We start from the raw sequence: 23,569 nt of genomic DNA on the forward strand, positions 1-23,569 counted from the left end.
TCTATGTAAATCTTGATCGTTTGCAATTCCTTGAGATTTATATTTTTCCAAATAGGTGTGTAATACAGAAACCCTTTAATCTCCAATATTTTTTTAAACTCCACCCATATACACTCCAATAAATTCAGTATTCTATTACCTGTGCTCTTTTTGCCCAGTGTACCCGATTCCAACGCCTCTAAGTGGTTCCATTCCTCTTTCCACCCCAGTCTATTTATAACTTGTCTGCCCACCAAACCATTTAAAGTACCTTTTATATGACCATATTGTGATATTAAATAATTAAAAAACCAATTTGGAACAGCTAATCCACCCTCTCTTACTGGGAGCTGCAGCACTTCTCTCTTTATCCTGGGGATAGCACCTTTCCAGAGAAAATCCCCCATTAAGCTATCGAGTAGCTTAAAAATACTTTGCGGTAACCTCAATGGGGCATTTTGGAGAACGATAATTTTTATCAGATTTACCCGACCCTGTATTGACATTGGTAATCTTCGCCAAATATGTACTTTGGTCCTAAATTCTTTTAATAAGGGGAGTATATTTAATTTTTCGTATTCTGCTATATTTCCAGAAATTTGTATACCTAAGTATTTAAAATTCTCATATTTCTCTAACACATGCACCCTTAAAGGGGTTATCCCATCATAATGATCACTGTTAAATCCGTTAATGATTTGACAGTGATCATTTTTGTAAATATACTTTATTAACAAATTCCCACCGATTAGGATAAAATTCACCCCCACTTACCTTATCGTTGTGACTCGGTCTCCCCTGGTTACGACCACCACTCTTCTCCAAAATCCCGATGGTCGCGCTTGCCCAGAAGACTCCTTCTTTTCTCCCGGCCGGTCCGCTCGCTGTCCTGAACGCGCACGCTGCCGCGCATGCGCGACGGTGACTTCTTCCCGGCCAGAATAGTACAGAGCTGCGTACGCACATGCCGGCTCTGTACTATACTAGGCAGGAATAAGTCACCATTGCGCATGTCGGGAGAAGACTTCAATCAAGATGAAGCCCGCCCCCAGCCAGAATCCAGGAAGTGAACGCGCGGTGGCAGCAGGTAAGTTTAAAAATGCAAAGTGGGATAACCCCTTTAAATCACTCTGTAATTGTGCATCGCCTAACATCAACAAGTGTGACTTCCCCCAGTTAATATTTAATCCAGAAAAAAAACAAAAACGTATCTATTATATCAATGACTCTATTAAACTGATCCCCAGTGTTGTGCATAAATACACACTTGTCTTCAGATCACTCCTCACATACAGGCACGCACCACCACCTTTTCTATTGATCCTGTCTTTCCTAAATAGTGTAAAACCCTCAATATTTACAGCCCAGTCATGCGAAGAGTCCAACCATGTCTCAGCCACATGTCTTTTGTGGGATAATATGCAGTAAAATGTTTCCTTTATGAATTCCTGGTTATTCTGGGCTTTGAAGTCAAGGTGGAGGTCCTATCAGTTATTCACTTCAAAGCCCAAAACTAGCAGGAATTTAAATGTATAAATGACAAGTTTTACTGAATCTTTTCCCCAAAAACTATATATGAATCTGCTCAACTCCTCCTGCTCTATAACCTGCTGCCTTCAGGTGATACACCATGTTCAATGTGACAGGTTCACTTTGAAAACACACTGCACTGTTGGATTTTTTATGCTTTTTAAAATTACAGCCACCCACTCACTGGTGGAAGACGTACACTACTCACAAAAAGTTAGGTATTTTTTGCTTTTGGGCGAAATTTATGGAAAACTTAAAAAGTTCACGGCATTTAAGTAGAAGCATGCAATGGTGATCTTCTCATCTCAAACTATTTATTGAAACAAAAGCTAACAACAGTGGTGGGTATACCCCCCACAAAAATGTCAATGTCTCAAAAACTTGTCATGTCGCCTTGAGCATCAATTACAGTTTGACAACGATATCTTATGCTATTCACAAGTCGACTTATTTTCTGCTGAGGCATGGCATCCCACTGTACTTAAAGGGTGACCCTTGGGTCATTGAGGTTCTGGGGTACAGAGTTACGAGCCTCTTTATGGCGACTCAACTGATCCCATAGGTTTTCAACGGGATTCAGGACTGGAGAAAGTGCAGGCTCCATTTGAGGTACCCCAGTCTCCAGCAGCTGTTCCGCAATGATGTTAGGTGTGAACAGCATGATGAGGAGGACTGTTTAAATATCAATTCTAATTGAACCAGGAAATTTATTGGGCGATTCATAGATCAAACACCTGTTGCGAATTTTGCTGTTAAAGGGGTTGTCTCACTTCAGCAAATGGTATTTATCATGTAGAGAAAGTTCATACAAGGCACTTACTAATTTATTGTGATTGTCCATATTGCCTCCTTTGCTGGCTGCATTCATTTCTCCATCACATTATACACTGCTCATTTCCAAAGTTACGACCACCCTACAATCCAGCAGAAGTGGTCGTGCTTGCACACTACAGAAAAAAAGTGCTGGCCAACAGTGCCTTGCAAAATATTCACCCCCTTGACTTGTATTTTGGTGCCTCACAACCTGGAATTAACATAGATTGTTTGAGGATTTGCAGAATTTAATTTACAGAATATGCCCACAACTTCGAAGATGTATTTTTTTTTTTATTGTGAAGCAAACAACAAATAGGACAAAATAGAAAAAGTCAATGTACATAACTCATCACCCCCTCCTGAAGTCAATACTTTGTAGAGCCACCTCCAGCTCCAAGTCGCTTTGGATAAGTCTCTATGAGCTTGCCACATCTTACCACTGGGATTTTTGCCCATTCCTCCTTTCAAAACCAGGGCTGTGGAGTCGGTAGATGAATGCTCCGACTCCAACTCAGACTCCTCAGTTTTTGGTACTTGCGACTCCGACTCCTCTGTATTTAATATGCAAATGTGTTTTATATATTTAGCATTTTAAGCTTTCAACATTGCCATGTTCAGTAAAGTACCTTATTTCCTGCCCAGAGGGGCGTTTTAATTCCCTCTCTGGACCCCAGTGACGCCCCTCTGCAGTGCCCAGCCCGCCTGAATTTGAAGCCCAAGAATGCCTCCTGATCCTGAAATAACCTCTGACAGCCCCGGCAAACGGTTCCGCCTCCTCGCCACGTCATCTTCTACCTTCAAGAAATGCCCCGTTCTTCTTCCTGTCAGCCACCAGAAATCTTGCGCAGGCGCAGTACCGCCTGCGCAATCATCAAGCTCCTGAGGGCAACAGCCTCAAAAGTCTCACTGGGCATGCGCTGAGCCCAGTGACGTAATCTGAGCGCTGTTGCATCAGGAGCTTGATGATCGTGCAGGTGCAGGCTGCTGGCGGTACTGCGCCTGTGCAAGATTTCTGGTGGCGACAGGCAGAAGAACGGGGTATTTCTTGAAGGTAGATGACGTGGCGAGGGGGCGGAACCGTTTGCCGGGGCTGTGGGAGGTTATTTCAGGATCAGGAGGCGTTCTTGGGCTTCAAATTAAGGCGGGCTGGGCACTGCAGGGGGGCGTCCCTGGGCTCCAGAGAGGGAAAAAAGACACCCCTCTGGGCACCTTGGAGATTCATTAGCATATCAGAAAAAGAGCTTTTTTTTTAATCAAAATGACAAAACAAAAGTAAGAAGACCACTGCAGGAAATAAGGTACTTTATTGAACATGGCAATGTTGAAAGCTTAAAATGCTAAAAGCAGGTGACAGATTCCCTTTAATTATAACTTTTTGTGAATTGGGACATTTAAACTTGCTTTTATTATTCCAATTTAAATTTAGTAGGAGTCGGAGTCAGTTCATTTTTGCCGACTCCAGGTACCCAAAATTGCCTCAGACTCCGACTCCTCGACTCTGACTCCACAGCCCTGTTCAAAACTGCTCCAGCTCCTTCAAGTTGGATGGTTTGCGCTTGTGAACAGCAATCTTTAAGTCTGACCACAGATTTTTATTGGATTGAGATCTGAATTGACTAGGCCATTCCAACACATTTACATGTTTCCCCTTAAACCACTCAAGTGTTGCTTTAGCAGTGTTTTTGGGGTCATTGTCCTTATGGAAGGTGAACCTCCGTCCTAGCGTCAAATCACGCAAAGAGTTGTACAGGTTTTGCTGAAGAATATCCCTGTGTTTAGCACCATCCATCTTTATCTCAACTCTGACCAGTTTCCCAGCCCCGTTGCTGAAAAACATCCCCCCAGCATGATGCTGCCACTACCATGTCTTACTGTGGGGATGGTGTTCTTTGGGTGATGTGATGGGTTTGCTCCAGACATAGCGTTTTCTTTGATGGCTGAAAAGTTCAATTTTAGTCTCATCAGACCAGAGCACCTTCCTCCATACATTTTGGGAGTCTCCCACATGCCTTTTCGCAAACTCACAACGTGCCTTTTTGTTTTTAGCTGACAGTAATGGCTTTCTTCTGGCCACTCTGCCATAAAGCCCAATTCCATGGAGCGTACGGCTTATTGTCGTCCTATGTACAGATACTCCAGTCTCTGCTGTGGAACTCTGCAGCTCCTCCAGGGTTGCCTTAGGTCTCTGTGCTGCCTCTCTGATTAATGCCCTCCTTGCCCGGTCTGTGAGTTTTGGTCGGCAGCCGTCTTTTGGCAGGTTTGCTGTTGTGCCATGTTCTTTCTATTTGGTTATAATAGATTTGATGGTGCTCCTGGGCATCATCAAAGATTTGGATATTTTTTTATAACCCTTACTTGTTTGGAGAGTTCCTTAGTCTTCATGGCAGTGTTTTGTTAGTGATGCCTCTTGCTTAGGTGTTGCAGCCTTTGGGGCCTTTCAAAAAAGGTGTGTATATGTAATGACAGATCATGTGACACTTAGATTGCACATAGGTGGACCTCATTTCACAAATGATGTGACTTCTGAAGGTAATTGGTTGCACCAGAGCTTTTTATGGGCTTCCTAATAAAGGGGGTGAATACTGGCACATGCCAGTTTTGTGTTTTCTATTTCTAAACAATAGTTTTATTTATATATTTTTCTTATTTCACTTCACCAACGTAGACTATTGCGTTCTGATCCATCACATATAATTCAGATTAAAAAAACATTGAACTTAAGGCTGTAATGTAACAAAATAGGAAAAAAGTCAAGGGGGTGAATACTTTTGCAAGGTGATGTATATGCACTCCCATGTTCCCAGCCACCAGAGAGGCAGGTGCTTTTTCCTATATTATACAAACACGGCCATCTTTGCTCGATTACAAGGTGGCCGTAACCATGGAAACAAGCAGAGTATAATGGATAATGGAAAAATGAATCAAACCAGCAAAGGAGGCAATATGGACAATCACAATACATTAGTAAGTGCCTTGTATTAACTTTCCTTACATTATATATGCCATTTGCTGAAGTGACACAACCCCTTTAAGCTCCTAGAGAACAGCAAGTTGTGCAAAAAGTACTGAAACATTGAGCAGTTGGACATGTGCATTCAAAAGCTTAAAATGTCACATTAAGTTCACCTGTAAAGGTGCCACAAGCCAAAATATCCCTAACCTTTTGCGAGTAGTGTATATCTGCACTGTTTATTCTGTCTCGTCACTATCTGTCATTCTCCGTCAGACATTCTTCTCTATCGCATAGCAGCTGTATTTCCTGGTCAGGTGGTTTCATACTGGCTAGGACTCATCCACTGCATCATCAGACTCACACCTATAGTCCCTCATGATTGGCTGTACCAAGGGGTGGGCTGCCTGCAAGGCATTATGGGGTAGCCCACTGTGCCGCTTGCTAAGGTCACGTGATCTTTCTTCTCTGCCTTCTGATTTGAAAAACTGTGGCCACTATTTCAGCTGAAATAAAAAACTTTTGGGAAATTTGTAACAAATTTGATTTGCTGTTTAATAGATGTCTGTTCTTTTATGGATCATCACCTACCACCCCCATTGTGATGAATATGGAATGCAGACAAAATAATTATCTACAAGTTAAAAAAAAAAAAAAAAAATGAAATAGCTGTTGAGGCAAAAAACCTTATTATTAGCATCAGCTTTCAAGTCTTCAACAAGAACTTTTTAAATGAGCCAATATTACAACTGAACGTTGTGAATTTCTTTTGACATCAGTTTTGTAGAATGCAGACATTGCATATTTTATTCCATGAAGCCAGACAAACTAGGGTATGGACGTGACTGAAGAGACTGACTTCTATAGTCACAACTACTATCTATAAGAATGGGAGTAAAGGTCGTAGACATATTAAATAGCTATAGGGTAAACACTTCTTTCACAAACAACTATCACCATGGTTATTGGGAACAGGAAGACAAAGCCCTGCCAAACACTTTATTATTACTTGCACAACAAAGGATGAAGTGAGTTTAAAGGAGTTCTCAGAGACTTAAATACTGATGACCTATCCGCTAGATAGGTTATCAGTATCTGGTTGGTGGGGGTCCGACACCGGGGACCCCCGATCAGCTGTTTGAGAAGGCACTGGCACTCCTGTAAGCATGGAGACCTTCTCCGTGCTCACTATGCACAGCGCCGTACATTGTATAGCGGCTGTGCTTGGTATCGCAGCTCAGACCCATTCACTTCTATGGGACTGAGCTGCTCCTAGGCCATGTGACTGATGAATGTGTTGTCACTCGGCCTAGGGAAAGCTGACATAAGGCTGTGACGCTACTCTGAGCACCGCTGCCTTCTCAAACAGCTGATCGACAGGGTTTCTGGGTGTCGGACCCCCACCGATCAGATACTGATGACCTATGCAGAGGTTTTGGAAAACCCCCTTTAAATCCAGTTTACCCAATCGTCGTTTCTCTAACATCTGACATTGGGGGACAGTCTGGAGGACTCAATACATAGAATGGAATAAAGGCTGATCAAACCATGCTTAAAATTTTTTAAGCCATTTTCACTTTATTTTGAATAGAACAAAAAGCAACTACAATACTTGCTGTGAACCATTTTCGGAGTCTCTGTTACTAGGGACAGATCTTGTCTGACAACAGGCAGTGGACTGCCAATTAGGTGGAGGTAAGACCCCTAGCGGCCATGACTTAACAGCTTTTTTTCAGGTGGACGCAGGCATATTTTGTAAATGAAGTGATGCAGACATTTGCTAGTTACAACACTCTCTATTAAATGAAATGGTGTGAATATACAGTAACTCTTTAAGAACAATTACAGTTACTCTAGCCTAAACTTTGTATTTCTCATAAAGGAGAACACATTAGAGCCTATGGAGTTGCGCCTTTTCACAATGCGCCACTTTATGACCTGGCAGAGACTTTCTACAAATAGCTTAGAATTAAAATGATTTGACAGGAATATAATCCAGGTCATAACCATCTTGAATTCTCCTCTACAGATATTAACGAGTAAGTATAATTAGTAAATGTTTTTTTTCCTGATGAAAGCACATTGTCAAAGACAGGTCACGGGTAATGTTGCTAATTGGCTTTTTCAGACATTAAGTAGACAGCATGGACACTGGATAAAACAAATGACTGATGTATTAAATGTCTGCTGTTGAACAAAACTGTTGAATGTTTTAGCAATGAAAAAAAAGTATTTATTTTAAAACCAAGGGAATAGCGGAAGAAAATAAGTTATCTCTGTTATTCACTCACAAGTGTCCATAGTCACCTATATGCAAGGACCACCATTCAAGTAAACTGAGAGGTGTATAGACCCTTCAAAATATGTCTTCTCATATCAATGACGTTTAATGGCGTCACTTTAAAAAAAATGAGACTAGACAGGTGGTTCTTTTTTTTTCTTTTTTTTTTTTTACAAAAAAAGTTTAACCCCAATACCTTGGAAAAGTAAATGATTCTCCATATCCCCCTACTAACTCCACGGTGCTGTTTCACTCCTTCTTTACATGACCCTCTCTTACCAGCCCTAGGTGCTACCAGTACCCTCCAATATACTCCAGGCTCTGCTCTGCATACGCTCCTTCTCCTTTCTGATGGCATCTCTAACAATGTAAGGCTTCATGCACACGACGGACATTTTTAACTGACTTTTTTTCACCTATGCCTTTCTGAGGAACGGACCCATTCAATTGTATGGGGGCAGTCTGTCAGTGAAAAACAGACAAGATAGAACATGTTCTATTTTTTTATGTCTGTTTTGTCGTGTGCATGTAGCTTAAAACAGGTAAATGACATCTGAAAACTATGTTAAAAGCAACACCACAGCTAAATATGTGCAGGAGTACTCAACAACAAATTGGTAGGAAATCTCTACATCTTAATGATCACTGATACCCTCTTTTTTCAGAGGGGACCTTCAAAGGGCCTTTCTAGGCCATCACCTTTTTGCAGTGGTCTAGTCTAAGCACTGCATGGGTCTGCCATTGAAGAACATGAGCTTAGCTCTTGCATGAGAGCCTAACGGCACGTATGGGAAGAAGTGCAGATACCGGCCACTTAACCCCTGGTTAATGGTGACCTCTGCATTTAAGTGTTTTCCGAGGGAGGAGGCTCACTCTGTCAGGCATCGGCACCGCAACTAGCAAGGTTGTGGGATGCCACTATCTGTACATGGCAGCTGGGGGCCTAGTGAACGCCCCCGGTGAATGCCTATTAGGCTGTGCTGGAGGTGCTCTTTCACATGAACGTGTACAGTTCCATGTGTGAGCGTGATCCTCTGTTCTGGACACTGCTCGTCTTGCAGGAGCGCACAGCATTGTACTGATTTATAATGCTATGTGCCTCTGCATGATCTTACTTCTACAGGATCATACTGACATAAAGCTGTCACTAGGGTTTTGCAGCAGTAAGGTCATGCAGAAATACACAGCATTATAAATTAGTACAATGCCATACGTTCCTGAAAAACGAGCAGTGTCCAGAATGGAGGATCACCCTCACACGCGGAGCGTGATTTCCGGACTGCACACGCTCATGTAAAAAAAAAGCCTGAATATAGAGTACATATCAGTTTCTTACTGACAGCATAAGTGGTGCAGTGTATTATGGAAGTGATCGGAGAATCGCACGTCAAAGTCCCCTTGTGAGACTAATAAGTGGTAAAAATAAGAATGCAGCTTTGTAGAAATAAAAAATAAAAAAAAGTTATGGGTCTTGGGAGGCGGTAATGCAAAAATAGGATTTTCATTGCAAAAGTAGTAAAACTTTAAAAAAAATGATGTGTATTTGGTAATGCTGTAATCATACTGACCCAGAGAATACAGTTATCATATTATTTATGCTGCAAAAGTGAACATTGTAAAATGCATAACGTAAAAAGACAATTGTATTATTATTATTTTTTTCATTCCTCCTTTAATAAAAATTTATCAGTGATTATATGTAGCCCAAAATACTGCCATTAAAAACTACAACTTGTCCCTCAAAAAACAAACCCTCATAACAGCTACATCGACAGAAAACTAAAAAAGTTATAGCTGTTGGAATGCGACAATCAAAAGATAAAAAAAATGGCTTGGCCAGTAAGGCCCAAAATGCATGCAGGGGGAAGGGGTTAATGAGGGGTTGATGTTGGTTCATAAAATATAAGAACGATGTCTGCACTTGAAGGAGTTTCCTCCCCACTGGATGAGGAGAATTGTTGTCTATATCTTTTGTAAAAGTCCCTATACATTGCATTTACAAATGATGTTACTAATACCAGTTAGTTCTACCGTAACACAATTGACGAAGATCAATAATATTCAATCTTTTAATTTAATTTCACAGTTGTGGTCCTAAGAAAGAAAAACATGTAGACGCTATCACACCACCACCATGTTGGACTGTTCGTACAATAATGTTACATTTACGATACAGCACACATGTGACCTATACAAATAAATCCTAAAAGGCATGATTTTAGTGACAAATTACGGTAATCCCTTACAGTACTTGGTTCTTCATTTGGTGTAAAAACTATGCGATTTCTCTGCATGTAATTTTTTGATCATTAAAAACTGATGCTGTAGTTATATCACTGTTCTTCTATGTGGTTAGAACAGTAATGTGCAACTGGAGGCCATCCTCGACACTCATGTACCTGAATTGTAGCCACCAGGGGAAGGCAAGTTCATATGGCAGAGCTGTCTTCCCCAGGATTGTGATCAGGCATCTGCACTCCTGTATTGTAAGTGCTCCTCTGTTATGGAGGGCAATGGGGTATCTAAAAAGTTATGTGTGTTTGTTTACCCACTGACCCATTGCTGGCTTATAATGTGTGGCCCACATTTGAGGCCCTAACAATATTTCAGGTTGACTACTACTGAAGAACGTTAGAAGAACTGTACACAAGATGTACAGGAAAAAGGACAAAGACAAAAATACAACATACAGGACAAAATCACGTGCTTTAAAGGGACAGTACCATCAATTATTTTATCACAAATTAACAGTCTCTATGTGAATATTCTATGTAATTGCTTTTTATTAAAAAAAATGGTGGACAGTTTTCTGGATATAGTTTTTTGTAAATTACTCCATGCGTTCTAATTCCTGTCCTGGCTTTTAACTTCCTCCTTTGTACTGATTCAGTTAAGAGCATCACGCATTACTCTAAGGCCTGATGCACACGACCGTTCTGTTCTTTGCGGTCCGCAATCTGCGGATCCGCAAAAAACGGAAGCCGCTTGTGTTCCTTCTGCAATTTGCTGAACGGAACGGGCGGCCGTCAATATAAATGCCTATTCTTGTCCGCAAAGCACGGACAAGAATAGGACATGTTATATCTTTTTTTTTTGCGGGGCCACGGAACGGAGCAACGGATGCGGCCCCATTGAAGTGAATGGGTCCGCATCCGAGCCGCCAAAACGGCGGCTCGGATGCGGACCCAAACAATGGCCGTGTGCATGAGGCCTAAGCAATACAATGCTCTTTTATGGGTATCTTTATCTAGGGCTATCAAGAGAACAATAAAGCTGTTACTGTTATCCTAATTGTACTAATCTACTATTATACTAGCAGATACCATCTTTCCCTTGCAGCAGCAGTAAAATAGCATTGGGATCCCTATTTATATAGAAGTTTTATCTCTCTGTCAGGACAGGACAACATTTTGTATTGAAAAGGAAAAATGTTTTCTATGAATATTGAGTTTAAAAAAAATACCCTTTTCTGCTGATAGATATGTCCCTTTAAAGTATTGTCCTACTTACTCCTATTCAATAGACCTAGTACTGCAGAGCTTTTCATTTTATTTTTACTGTTCACAACATTTTTATTCTATAAAACTATTCATTTGTCTGTATTGTTCCTTCAAACCCAAGCACAATACATGAGAGTTAATGGCAATCTATACAAGCCTGACTAAAAGCCTCCAAACTCTTTTTTCCTGCTTTAATACAAAGAACCCTTTCCTGAGAGAGAGAGAAAACATTGGCAGAGAGTAATACATCTTTCTCCTGTATCTGTAGACCAGCGTACAATATTACTCTAACCGCTATTTGCTTGAACACAAAGCAGAAGCAAACAATCTGCTCCTCTGGTTTGAGCTTGGCCAGAAGAAGAGGACTCCTCCCCACCATGTTATTACTGATGACAGGTCAGAGTCGCACATTTGTGCAGGAGGGAGGACTGGAGGCAGCAGATGCACTTACCGAGAGTATGTTGCTTAGACTCATTAACTGGGAAATAGCTGCATTGAAAACGAAATCCTCAGTGAAGTAGCTGGTTACCTAGGCAACGCAAACAAAAAATGTCTTTTTAGAATAAGTCATATTTGTTAAAGTTAACAGTGACTGACTAATTCCTGCACACAGGTGAACAATTTCATCCTTGTGTTTGCGTGGGTTTCCTGCAGGCGTTCTCATCGCCTCTCAAAAAGGCAATCACCGCCCCAAATAAATGAAATTGTCCCTTTACAATAAATGCAATATCAGAGGTGATGATGACCTCATAGAGGCCCAGGAGATAGGGCAACTAGAGAGCTGTGTCCACCAGGGATGACTAGTGAATTTCTTTCAGTGACAAAACAGCAGGAAAATAATACATTTTGAAGGGGGCTCTCATCAAGGCAAACCTACTTCGGTTGAAGCTAGCCCAGCATTACATGCTTGTCAGTCAGCTGAATGGGCAACCAGGTCATCCCATGGTTAAGAGGTGGTTCCACAGGGTAAGCGCCACTCTTTATTAGCAGTTCTCCACTCTGGTTTAGGCCTCTTGCAAACCGCGAATCCGCAAATTACGGATGCCATCCATGTGCATGCCGCAGTTTTCACAGTCCCAATACTAGAAATGCCTATTCTTGTCCGCAAAACAGACAAAAATAGGACTATGTTCTATAATGTGCGGGACGGACACACGGATGCGGAAAGGCATGTGTGCTGTGCGCATTTTCTTTTTTTTGCGGTCCCTTAGAAGTGAATGGGTTTGCGTGCCATCCGCAAAAAATGCAGACCCAAAATACAGTCGTGGGCATGAGGCCTAACAGAGGCGAGGTCCTCTATCAAGTCAATTGCTCTGATATGGAATAACTAAAGAAGGTGTAGTGGCAAGACAAGCCCTTCAACTATGCCAAACCACTAAGCCAAAGTCCCTAGATGGGACTTAAATGAGACCTATAAAAAAAACTATAAAAAAAAAGCCTTTAAAATGTAGAAATATGTTTAATGTTTTACAATTACAAACATATCTGCTACTTTTTCAAGATTTGACACAGTAGAAAGCTATGACTGACCCCTTGATTGCTTCACAACAGGAGGGGGATGGAGTTCATAAAGAAAGCATATCACAAAGTTTATTTCCTGTAGTACTAGGGGCGTGAATCTCTTTGGGGCAGGTATGATGTCGATATGGGCATAGATACTGATTTGAATCCATACAAGGTCAACATCACAACAATAAACCACATACTGTAAAATATAAGTCATAATAGGTTAAAAAGCAATATTTTAAATGGTTTGACACTGTCAGTGATATTGTGGCGATACGCTGCAAACCGACAAGGTTATTGTTTTCTCAGTGAGAATGGTCTCCATGACAACATTGGACCTGACGGAAATGAGAAGGGGGCATGTTTCAGGAATGCTACATCAGGATTTGGTCATACTATCTCACCACAAAGGATAAACCGTTTTTAGTGTACTAAAGGGTCTTTTATCTTTTCTTTTTTTTGCTTGTTAGTTCACTTTTAAAGGGGTTGCCCATCATTAAATGTTATTTAAATATAACTTAGCATGCAAAACTAGTTACTTTTGCAATTTACTTTTTATTTTAAAAATGCTCCAGTTGTGAGATATTTTCTTTACATCATTATACTGGCACCCCCTAGTGTTTAATCTGTGTAGTGATGTGCAGTTCCAGCCTTCAACTGCCACCAGCCATATCTACTGTTAGAAGCTACAGGGGGGTGGGGAAGTAAATTGTTTACAGCATGCACCGTTTTAACTAATGTATACTTGTCTCGAGATATGTGCTATACTTATATAACATCGGAAATGTCTCTTGTTTCTGTACATTTAAAAGTGCATTTATATCAAAATGATGACTGAGAAATCATTGGAATGACATGCTTTGATAAAACACTAATAAAATGTTATAAAAAAAAAAAAAAAAAAGAAGAAGCTACAGGGAATGAGCTGCAGCAGAAAGGGCATACCCCATAAAATGGACATACTCTTTGAAATGCCAGTCTTAAGAGAATCTAGCAGAGAAATCAAAGCAATGAACTGGGAGATCTTTGGATCCATGTGAGGTTCTAGCTTTGTTAGAGATTGTCATGTACCATATAAAAGGAGTCTGTTAGCTCTTTCTTCCTATTAAACGGATACCAGCACCAGGAAGCGGACAAAAAATTATTTACAAGGATACAGAGGTCCAATTGCTGGAAAAATGATATTTGATTTAATATGCGAATGATCTAGAAAGTGCCCACTGGGTGGTCCACAGCCCCGCAAGTGCTTAAGCTCTACTTGAAAGCCTGTCTGGTGCCTCCCCCTGGGTCTTGATTGAAAGTTCCAGCACTGTCAGATGTCATACTCTCATGCACTGAAATCGCAGGATTTGAGAGGAGGTACAAAGTACTTGCCAGACTCAGGTTCGCCTTCTTGGCACTTTCAAGGTAATTTGGATTTAAACTTCATTTTATAAGCAATTACACCTCTTTCCAGGAACACAGAGGTATGCTTGTAAAACTATTTTAGTCCAGCATTGGAATTAGTTTAATAGGCTGATAGGTACTTCAAATTTCTTCCTTTCTTACCAAATGTGCTTGACTAGGAGTTTGTGTTTTGTAAAAGTTTCGGCAAACTTCTGGGAAGGAGGGGTGGGGGGGCTGGTCACTGTACAGCTATACACAGCTCCCACTGACCTGACAAAAGTACCCATACAAGTGGTTCCTCTAAAGGCCGGATCTGGCAACCTGACAATACCCATATTGCAGGAATAAAAAACCTTTACAGTCACACACTTACCAATACGTGAATTGCCTGAAATTGGGATAGTAAGCCCTTCCCCAGGAATGCCAACTTTAGGGCACTGTTTCCATAAACCCTTTTGCAGTTCGGTTCTGAATACTCTTGCCAAAATCAGGACTGTTTGCAAGTATGCATTCATAAATGTAATCTCTGTACCATAGAAAATGCTGACATTATGAGATCTAAGGTAGAATCCCTCATGTGAGGGACAGCGGCCATACAGATTCTTCCTCTATAGCAGGGGTGGGGAACCTCCGGCCCATCATTTCATGTGGCCCCCGGCCAGAACATCTTGTGAAAATGCTAATGACTGCTTCCATTATGGGTCTGATCTGAGGCTGGGGGGTCTGATCTGAGGCTGGGGGGTCTGATCTGAGGCTAGGGAGGGTCTGATCTGAGGCTAGGGAGGGTCTGATCTGAGGCTAGGGAGGGTCTGATCTGAGGCTAGGGAGGGTCTCATCTGAGGTTGAGAGGTCTGATGGGGGTGTGATCTGAGGCTGGGGGGCTGATCTGAGGCTAGGGAGGGTCTCATCTGAGGTTGAGAGGTCTGATGGGGGTGTGATCTGAGGCTGGGGGTCTCATATAAGGCTGGGGAGGGTCTGATGAGGGTCCGATCTGAGGCTGATGTAGGCTGGTGGTCTGATCTAAGGTTGGGGAGGGTCTGATGAGGGTCTTATCTGAGGCTGATGTAGGCTGGGGTCTGATAGGAGGCTGATGGAGGTGGGGGGCAGATCTGAGTCTGAGAAAGAGACAAAGACAGGGAGAGTTGCGAAGAAGGAGGCAGGGACAGTGGCAGGGAGAGTGAAAGCTGGGTGAACCCCTCTCTGGACCCCCCCTGGGTTTAGCTTGGCTGCCATTAATGCCAACAAAAAAGAACTAAATATATAACATTCTCAACTTAAAAATTAGACTGCTATATGTGGTCAAAATAAAACTATTTGTAATATATAGTCCAGGTGCCATTTTGTGCTGCAAAAATACAGCGCTCTAGTTTTTTTAATTGAAGCGCAATTTCTGTAACTTACCCCTAAGTCACTTATATGTTTGACCAAATATAGCAGTCAAATTTTTAAGTTGAGAATTTTGTATGGCCCCCGAACGATGTTACAAATATCCAAATAGCCCTCGGCAGCAAAAAGGTTCCCCACCCCTGTTCTATAGTCCCAAGCTCGGTAACCAGAGGACACCCATGCTGCAGCAACAACAAAAAAATCATTAGATCTACAAATGTCATCATTTTTATAGTCCAGAGATGATGAGATTTAAGTTAGAATCCATCATCTGAGACATCTATCCTGAACACGAATAAATCAATTACCTCAGACACAGTAAGATTCCGGTGTTGCCAGATTTTTTGAGTTTCTACCGTTTCGTTCTTCCGCAGGATTTGAGGATTCGGTTTCACTGGGGAGTTTCGAGCTTCAATAAACTTGCTAGTTAATGCCCACACACGAGACTGCCACCTCTGGACACCAGGTATTGCATCAGCTGTGAAACAACACACAAGTATATGGAAGCATTATAAAATGCGAGAAGTATAAAATGCCTAGTATGCCCATAGTGATATACTATACATGCAATGTTATCCTACCCTTATTTATCTGTTACATTCCAGTTAAGTGCTGATCAAATTGTATATCATCAACTTGCGCTCGTTTATTGCCAGGCATTGGCATGTGTAAGAGGACCGTCAAAACCACCCCCTAAGCACAGAGACACATATAGAAAAAGGATTCCCCTTTGTTAGATGATAACAGCTGAGAGCCACTATTGTTAATCTAATCCATAGTTTGATCAAACCATTACAATGGACCTGCTCAGTGAAGAAGCTCTTCTGCCATCAGTGCTGTAAATTATGAGGGTAGGTCATGAATATTTTAGGCTCAGAACAGATGTTCAATGGCCATAAAACTCCACAACATGTCAATGTGAACTTAGCAGTGATCTGCTTTAAGTCCTAGCATTACACTTGTATTAACATGAATGCTTCCTATAACCACATGCACATTTTTGTGGACAACATAAAATTAGAAAAAGGGCAACTGAAGGCAAGTAGTAATCTGGGTAGCTTTAACCCATACCTCAAAACATTTGAATTGCCCATTTGTTAGAACTTTAAAGCTCTACTGTGAGCTGCCCAGGAACACCTAAAAAAAAACTCCCTCAGATGCCCACTTTTAGACACATTGTAACCATCACACCCATTTCAGATCTGTTTCCGATTTATGGGTGGTATCTTAAATGTTGTTTTGATTGGACAGTAAAGATGCTGAACTCCCCAAAAATTACTATCGTCCTCAACCGCTATGTGTGAACATATCCTGACAGAGAACGGGTGATATGCTCTAGTAGGCATCTGTTCCTTGTCAACAACAAATATCTAGTAACAGCTTTATTGGGTATAGTTAAAGGATAAAGTTTTCTCCTAACCACAGGATACAGGAAAACTATTAGATTGTTTCAAATGGCAAGTGAAAGGTGCAGTCCTGAAATTTGCGGCAACCTGCATGCGGATCCTACAGCTGGGGCCACACTGTGTGCGGTCACTCTTAAAAGAGTGTAAAATATAAAAAGAAGAACTGGATTGCACATCCTCAATACTATGCTTTTATCCAATAACTGCTTCTCAGCATAATTTACATTGCTTCTTAGCGCAATTTATCGTATACCTACCTCTATGCTGCATGCTGTACATGAGGCATTAGTATACAATTTGATCGAAAAGCGTAGGCCCACTCACCACGACAAGGTTGCCTCTTTGAATGGGACTCTATTTTAAAATCTAACGCTAACGGCGGCTATTGTTGCTTTGGTGCTGTGCTGGTGGGGCCCAGTGCCAGGGTGGCTTTGCCAGACAGCAAGGGTGCTGTTTGACTGCTGGGTCCCGCTGCCTGCTGGTGTGGTGGTGCGGTGCTGCGGCGCCAGTAGTCGCCGTGCAGCGCTGCGCCAAATTTAGAATAGGGTCTCATTCAAAGAGGCAGCGTTTGATCAAATTGTATACCAATGCCTCATGTACTGCATGCAGCATAGGGGTAGGTATATGATCAATTGCGCTGAGAAGCGATGTTAATTATGCTGAGAAGCAGTTTTTAGATAAAAGCATAGTATTGAGGATGTGCGATCCAGTTCTTTTTCTTATATTTTACATGTTTTGTAGAATGTTCCTTTCCCTCCTGGTATCAGCACTCCTCCCCATTCGGCCCAGGTGCTTTTAATTAGCAGGAGCCTGCATAAGGCCTCTTTCAGACGGGCGAGATTTACGCGCGGGTGCAATGCGGGAGGTGAACGCATTGAACCCACACTGAATCCGGACCCATTCATTTCTATGGGGCTGTGCACACGAGCAGTGAAAATCGCAAGCATCCGCAAGCAAGTGCGGATGTGGTGTGATTTTCACGCACGGTTGCTAGGAGGCGATCGGGATGGGGATCTGATCTTTATTATTTTCCATTATAAAATGGTTATAAGGGAAAATAATAGCATTCTTTATACAGAATGCATAGTACAATAGGGCTGGAGGGGGTTAAATTTTTTTTAAAATAATTTAACTCACCTTAAGTACCTTGTTCGCGCAGCCCGGCTTCTCTTCTGTCTTCATCTTTGCTGTGCACAGAAAAAGGACCTGTGGTGACGTCACTGCGCTCATCACATGGTCCGTCACATGATCCATCACCATGGTAAAAGATCAGTGACGTCATCAAAGGTCCTATTCCTTCAAGAAGAAGACAGAAGAGAAGCCGGGCTGCGCGAACAAGTGGATAAAGGTGAGTTAAATTATTTTTTAACCCCTCCAGCCCTATTGTACTATGCATTCTGTATTAAAAATGCTATTATTTAACCATGTTATAAGGGAAAATAATACAATCTACACAACACCTAACCCAAACTTCTGTGAAGAAGTTCGGGTTTGGGTACCAAACACGCTGATTTTTCTCACGCGCGTGCAAAACGCATTACAATGTTTTGCACTTGCGCAGAAAAATTGCGCATGTTACCGCAACGCACCCGCATCTTTTTCCGCAATGCCCCTGTGAAACCAGCCTAAGGGCATAAATTCCTACCTCTCAGTTGGAGTTCCTGAGAGTATGTGATAAGGTGAGTTCCACACCTGTTCACATGGTGCAGTACTGCACGGCAGCCATTGTTGCTTCGGTGCTGTGCTGGTGGGGCCCAGTGCCAAAGTGGCTTTGCCAGACAGCAAGGGCGCTGTTTGACTGCTGGGTCCCACTGTCTGCTGGTGCGGTGCTGCGGTGTCGGTGATCACCGTGAAGCACTGTGCCAAATTTAGAATAGGGTCCTATTCAAAGAGGCAACCTTGTTGCGGCGAGTGGTCCTACACTTTTTGATCAAATTGCATACTAATGTCTCATGTACAGCATGCAGCATAGGGGTAGGTAAACGATTAATTGCGCTCAGTAACGATGTTAATTATGCTGAGAAGCAGTTATTAGATAAAAGCATAGTATTGAGGATGTGCAATCCAGTTCTTTTTCTTATAGTTTACTCTTAAAACTAGGGGTGCACCGAAATTCCGGCGGCCGAAAATGGGCCTAATCCATTTCGGCCGATATTGGTACATATCGGCAGAAAATAGCGGGGAGGGACTGGGAGGAGGAGCTGGGGACCGGTGCGTTCACTGTGCTCCGGCCCCCAGCAGTTATAAAATGTGTACAATTAATAAGGATTCTATTCATGAGGCCCCCTCTGCAGTAGAACATTCAATATAGCCACATCCTACTCACAGGGCTGTTGTTATCTTAATGCTGGCCGGCCGGGCAGACGAGCGGCAGCATCACGACTGACGTCATGTGCCCGGCCTACTTTCTGAATGAAGGAGGCGGCGCAGGCATGTGACGTCAGTCGCGACGCTGCCGCTCGTCTGCCCGGCCGCCCAGCATTAAGATAACAGCCCGGTTTCGGACCAGAATTTTCATTTCGGTGCACCCCTACTTAAAACAGTATTCCAGTTATATTAACTCATCCCCTATGCACAGAATAGCTTATAACTAATAGATTTGTGCGGGTCGTACCGCTGGGACCCCCACCAATCACAACGGGGGCCCTGTATCCCATGGAGCCTCCTGAAATGAAAAGAGGACAATTGGACATTCTCATGTTCAGAGGGGGTCCCAGAAATCTAACTATTAGTTATCCCCTATCTGTTCCACAAAAAGATAGAACATGTCCTATACCGCATTTTGTGGTCAATTGGTACGAAAAAAATGAGGATACAAAATAAGGCTCCATTCACACATCCGCAATTCCTTTCCGCATTTTGCGGAATGGAATTGCGGACCCATTCATTTCGATGTGCGGCCCCGATCCGGGAATGCGGACCCGCACTTCCGGGTCTGCATTTCTGTTCCCGAAAAAAACAGAACATGCCCTATTCTTGTCCACAATTGCGGACAAGAATAGGCATATTCTATTAGTGCCGGCGATGTGCGGTCCACAAAATGCGGAAAGCGCATTGCCGGTATCCATGTTTTGCGGATCCGCAAAACACACACCGATGTGTGAATGGACCCTAAACAGTATCCTTTTTTTTCAGATCTGCAATTTGTAGACTGCAAAATGCAGACTGTTGCGCTATATTGTGCGGGCTAATATGACTACAGCCATATTTATACCGTTTTTCTTAGGCTTTCCTATTTAAAAAAAATTTAAATCTCTTAAAAAAATGCCCTGTGTTGCCATATTTTGGTGCATGTCTATGCTGCCAAGACAATGAATTAGGACCCCAGGATTTTGCTAGAGGGATGGGGGACAGAGAGAGCCCCATCCCTCTCTCTGGGTTCACACCTGAGCGTTCGCGATGGAGCGCTCTGTATGCGCGATTGTACGGGTGTTTGCAATCGCGCATACAGAGACAAGCGAACGTCCATTGTCGCGCGTTCCCGGAAGTCTATGTACGGGAACGCGCGACAAGACGCCCCAAAGAAGCTCATGTACTTCTTGGGGCGTAGGGCGTTTTACAGCGCGATCGTACGCGCTGTAAAACACCCAGGTGAGAACCATGCCGATAGGGAAGCATTCTCTCGTAGGAACGCGCTGTAAAACGCTCAGGTGTGAACCCAGCCTAACTGCTCAGATGCCGCAGTCGCTATTGACTGTGGCATCTAAGTTAAGTCTGTGATCGGAGTTATCTCCAATCACAGCCACTACTGGCAGGTGTCAGCTGTGTAACAGCATCAGTATACCACCATAATTAAACTCCTGACATCCATCGCATATGTACGCAAGATTTTGCCAAGGGGTTAAATGCCCATATCTTCACTACCCGATAGGATTATTGCCGTACATTCACTACCTTTTTCATGTACGGAATGTGATTTTTAGTTGATCTTTTCTGACAACTGTCCCCTTGCTCATTAGTGCAAATTTCTGAAATTGTTACTAAATCTAGATAGATTACATTTCTCACAATATCCCCTTTACATTAGGGTTGTTTGATACAGGGCATATATATTTTATGACTGCCAGGGCTAGAAGATGCAGTGAGGCTAGTGGTGGTATTATTATTATTTTTTTTACACTTTGTGCCTCTTATATGGTCATACCAGACAATTTCAACATTATATTTTTTATTACAGATTTTTCATGTAACTGGGGCTGACAGCAGCATGAGAAAGTCCTCCTGATATACATTGCAGAGGTGAACGGGGTTTTCTTAGACGAAGCAGCTTCAGCAGTTACCTGGCACCCAGCAATCGCATGATCTCTAGGACGCACCGTTACCACTGACTGATCTGGGTACACAGTGCTTATTGAGCACTGTGTATACAGCAATAGGGAAGGCAGGGATAGTAAAACAATGTATCTGCCTTTTCTATGGGGAGCATGGGTGTCACTGACAAGGCATCCGTGATCTTGCAGATCGTGCATCTGCTAACTCTACAACGATGTTCAGAAATGTTCTTGGAAAGTTAAATGTGGACCACTTGTATGTGTAGTCCAAGGGCTGTCTGAAAAATGGTTAAAAAAAAGAAATCGCTAATAAAACCATCATTAATCCCCGGAACACACTTTAGAATCGATTTATACAAGGGCAATTTTACATATTATGGTCAAATTGCATAATATTTTTTTTTTGCTATGGTTGTGAAACTATTATTACTAAAACAAGTCGTTTTGAACAATTTAGCAAAAGCGTACTCATTGGGGGAGATATATCAAGACTAGCGGATCCATCCGCCAGTCTTTATCTCCCTTCGCTGGCGCTTTGTTAAGAAGCAGAAGCCTCTTAACAAATCAGGCGCATCTCTGCCCTGCTGTGCACCAGAAACTGAAGTCTACGCCTATAGGCTGGCGTAGACTTCAGCTGTAACGTCCGCCACTTTCTGGCGAAAGTTATAGTAAATGCGGTGGGTGAACTAAGTCACGCCCCTTTTCCTAGGCACTTTCCAAGTAAGTGCTGAAAGCTCAAAAAGTTTCTAATTATGGTGCACAGATGCCGTGCATAACACCATAATGTGCGACTATATTACGCCACAATTATGGTTTAGAAACATTGATAAATGCAAACGTTTTTATTTTGTTATTAATACTGCAGAAATACACAGTTACGGCTGTGGCAGAAGTTAGTTTCCCTTCTACAGAAATGGAACAGAAGCTTACGTACTTTTCATATCCCACAATATGTCTTGCTCTGGAGGAGCAGCAAACAACAAGTACAGACGAGTGGTGTCAATGCCATATTTCTCCACCATTTCCTCCGGATCTACTCCATTGTGCTTGGATTTACTCATCTTTTCCCAGGTTACTTGAAGTTTTTCTCCAGTCTTTGCATGAACCGGTTCACTGCCTTTAAGAAACAAAATGAGGATGTTAAAAAAAAATAAAAAATATTTGTGAAAAGTTTAAATAAATCTGTTCAAACGTGGCCAATATAAAGTCAGTGTTTGAACTGTTCTACCTCTTTCAGATAACTCAAGTTTAAAGGGGTTGTGTCACTTCAGCAAGTGGCATTTATCGTGCAGAAAAAGTTAATATAAGGCACTTACTAATGTATTGTTATTATCCATATTGCTTCCTTTACTGGCTGGATTCCTTTTTCCATCACATTATACACTGCTCGTTTCCATGGTTACCACCACCCTGCAATCCATCTGTAGTGGTTGTGCTTGCACGGTATAGGAAATATTTGTGTGTCACCATTTTCTGAAAGCCATATGTTCAAAAATTTTCTAGTTATGGTCTTGTGTGAGGGCTCTTTTTTTTGGGATGAGATGACTTTTTCATTGGTACAATTTTGTGGTACATATTACTTTTTGCTCGCTTGATATTATGATTTATGGGAGGCAAGGTGACCAAAAATGGCTGTTCTGGTGTTGTTTTTATTTATTTATCTTCTTACGATGTTCACCCGACAGGGTGATATTTTTATAAAGCTGTTTGTTACGGACATGGCAATACCTTATACCTGTATGTTCATTTTTTATTCTTTTTACATTTTTTACAATAGCAAAGGCTTGATGAGTGGAAAGGGGCCTTTTTTCCTTTTCACTTGAAACTTTTATTTTTTATAAAACGCTTTGAGGGAGATTCATCAAGACTGGTGCCAAGGAAAACAGGCTTATTTGCCCAGCAACCACCTTTCATTTGTCAGAGCTTATCTGGAAAAAAATGAAAGGATCGATCTGATTGATTGCTATGGGCAACTAAGCCAGTTTTGCTCTGCACCAGTTTTGATAAATCTCCCCATTTATTTTTTCTACATTTTATATTAGTCCCACTAGAGGACTTTAACTTTTGAGAGTCTGATCCCTTCAACAATGCATTACAATAAATACTGTTTTACACTGCTACTTCGCCTATGAGACTCTGCCTGGGGCTGGGCCTCATAGTCTTCCACAGCTCGCCACGATCGCATCGCCCAGTGCCCGCCCAATCATATATGTACTGCACATGTCTGGAACAGGTTACGTATACAATGTCTTGGTGTAAACATTTATTGTGGTTACACGGCTCACCCAAAAGCCATGGCCTCTTCAAACAGCTGACCAGAGTGGTACCGAGAGATGGAATCCCCCATGACTTCAGCTGCTTAGGAACCTAAGTGGCAGGGTGTCAGTGAGGTAAGTATTACTACTTTTGCTTTTAGAACATTGCAAGCTGTTTTGTAAATGATTTTTCCTGGCATGCACAACGACTTTAACTAGTCAATAACACTCACCGGGAGGAAGCGTATTTTTTAAACTTCAAACAGTGCTAATCGACACAACCAAAATGTACATCCCAAATGA

At 42.1% G+C, this 23,569-nt stretch overlaps 1 protein-coding gene across 1 annotated transcript in view; it reads right to left on the reverse strand.

Moving 5' to 3' along the window:
• The window catches only part of LARS2 (leucyl-tRNA synthetase 2, mitochondrial), a 185,240-nt gene that overhangs the window by 18,761 nt on the left and 142,910 nt on the right, over positions 1-23,569 (reverse strand). Inside the window, exons 16-18 of the mRNA XM_044293661.1 lie at positions 21,946-22,128; positions 15,643-15,812; positions 11,508-11,585 (exon numbers count right to left, since the gene is read on the reverse strand). Coding sequence (XP_044149596.1) covers positions 11,508-11,585; positions 15,643-15,812; positions 21,946-22,128 — 431 coding nt within the window. The remainder of the gene's footprint in view (positions 1-11,507; positions 11,586-15,642; positions 15,813-21,945; positions 22,129-23,569) is intronic.

This window comes from Bufo gargarizans, chromosome 5 (assembly GCF_014858855.1).
Source record: "Bufo gargarizans isolate SCDJY-AF-19 chromosome 5, ASM1485885v1, whole genome shotgun sequence".
Lineage (NCBI taxonomy): Eukaryota > Metazoa > Chordata > Amphibia > Anura > Bufonidae > Bufo > Bufo gargarizans.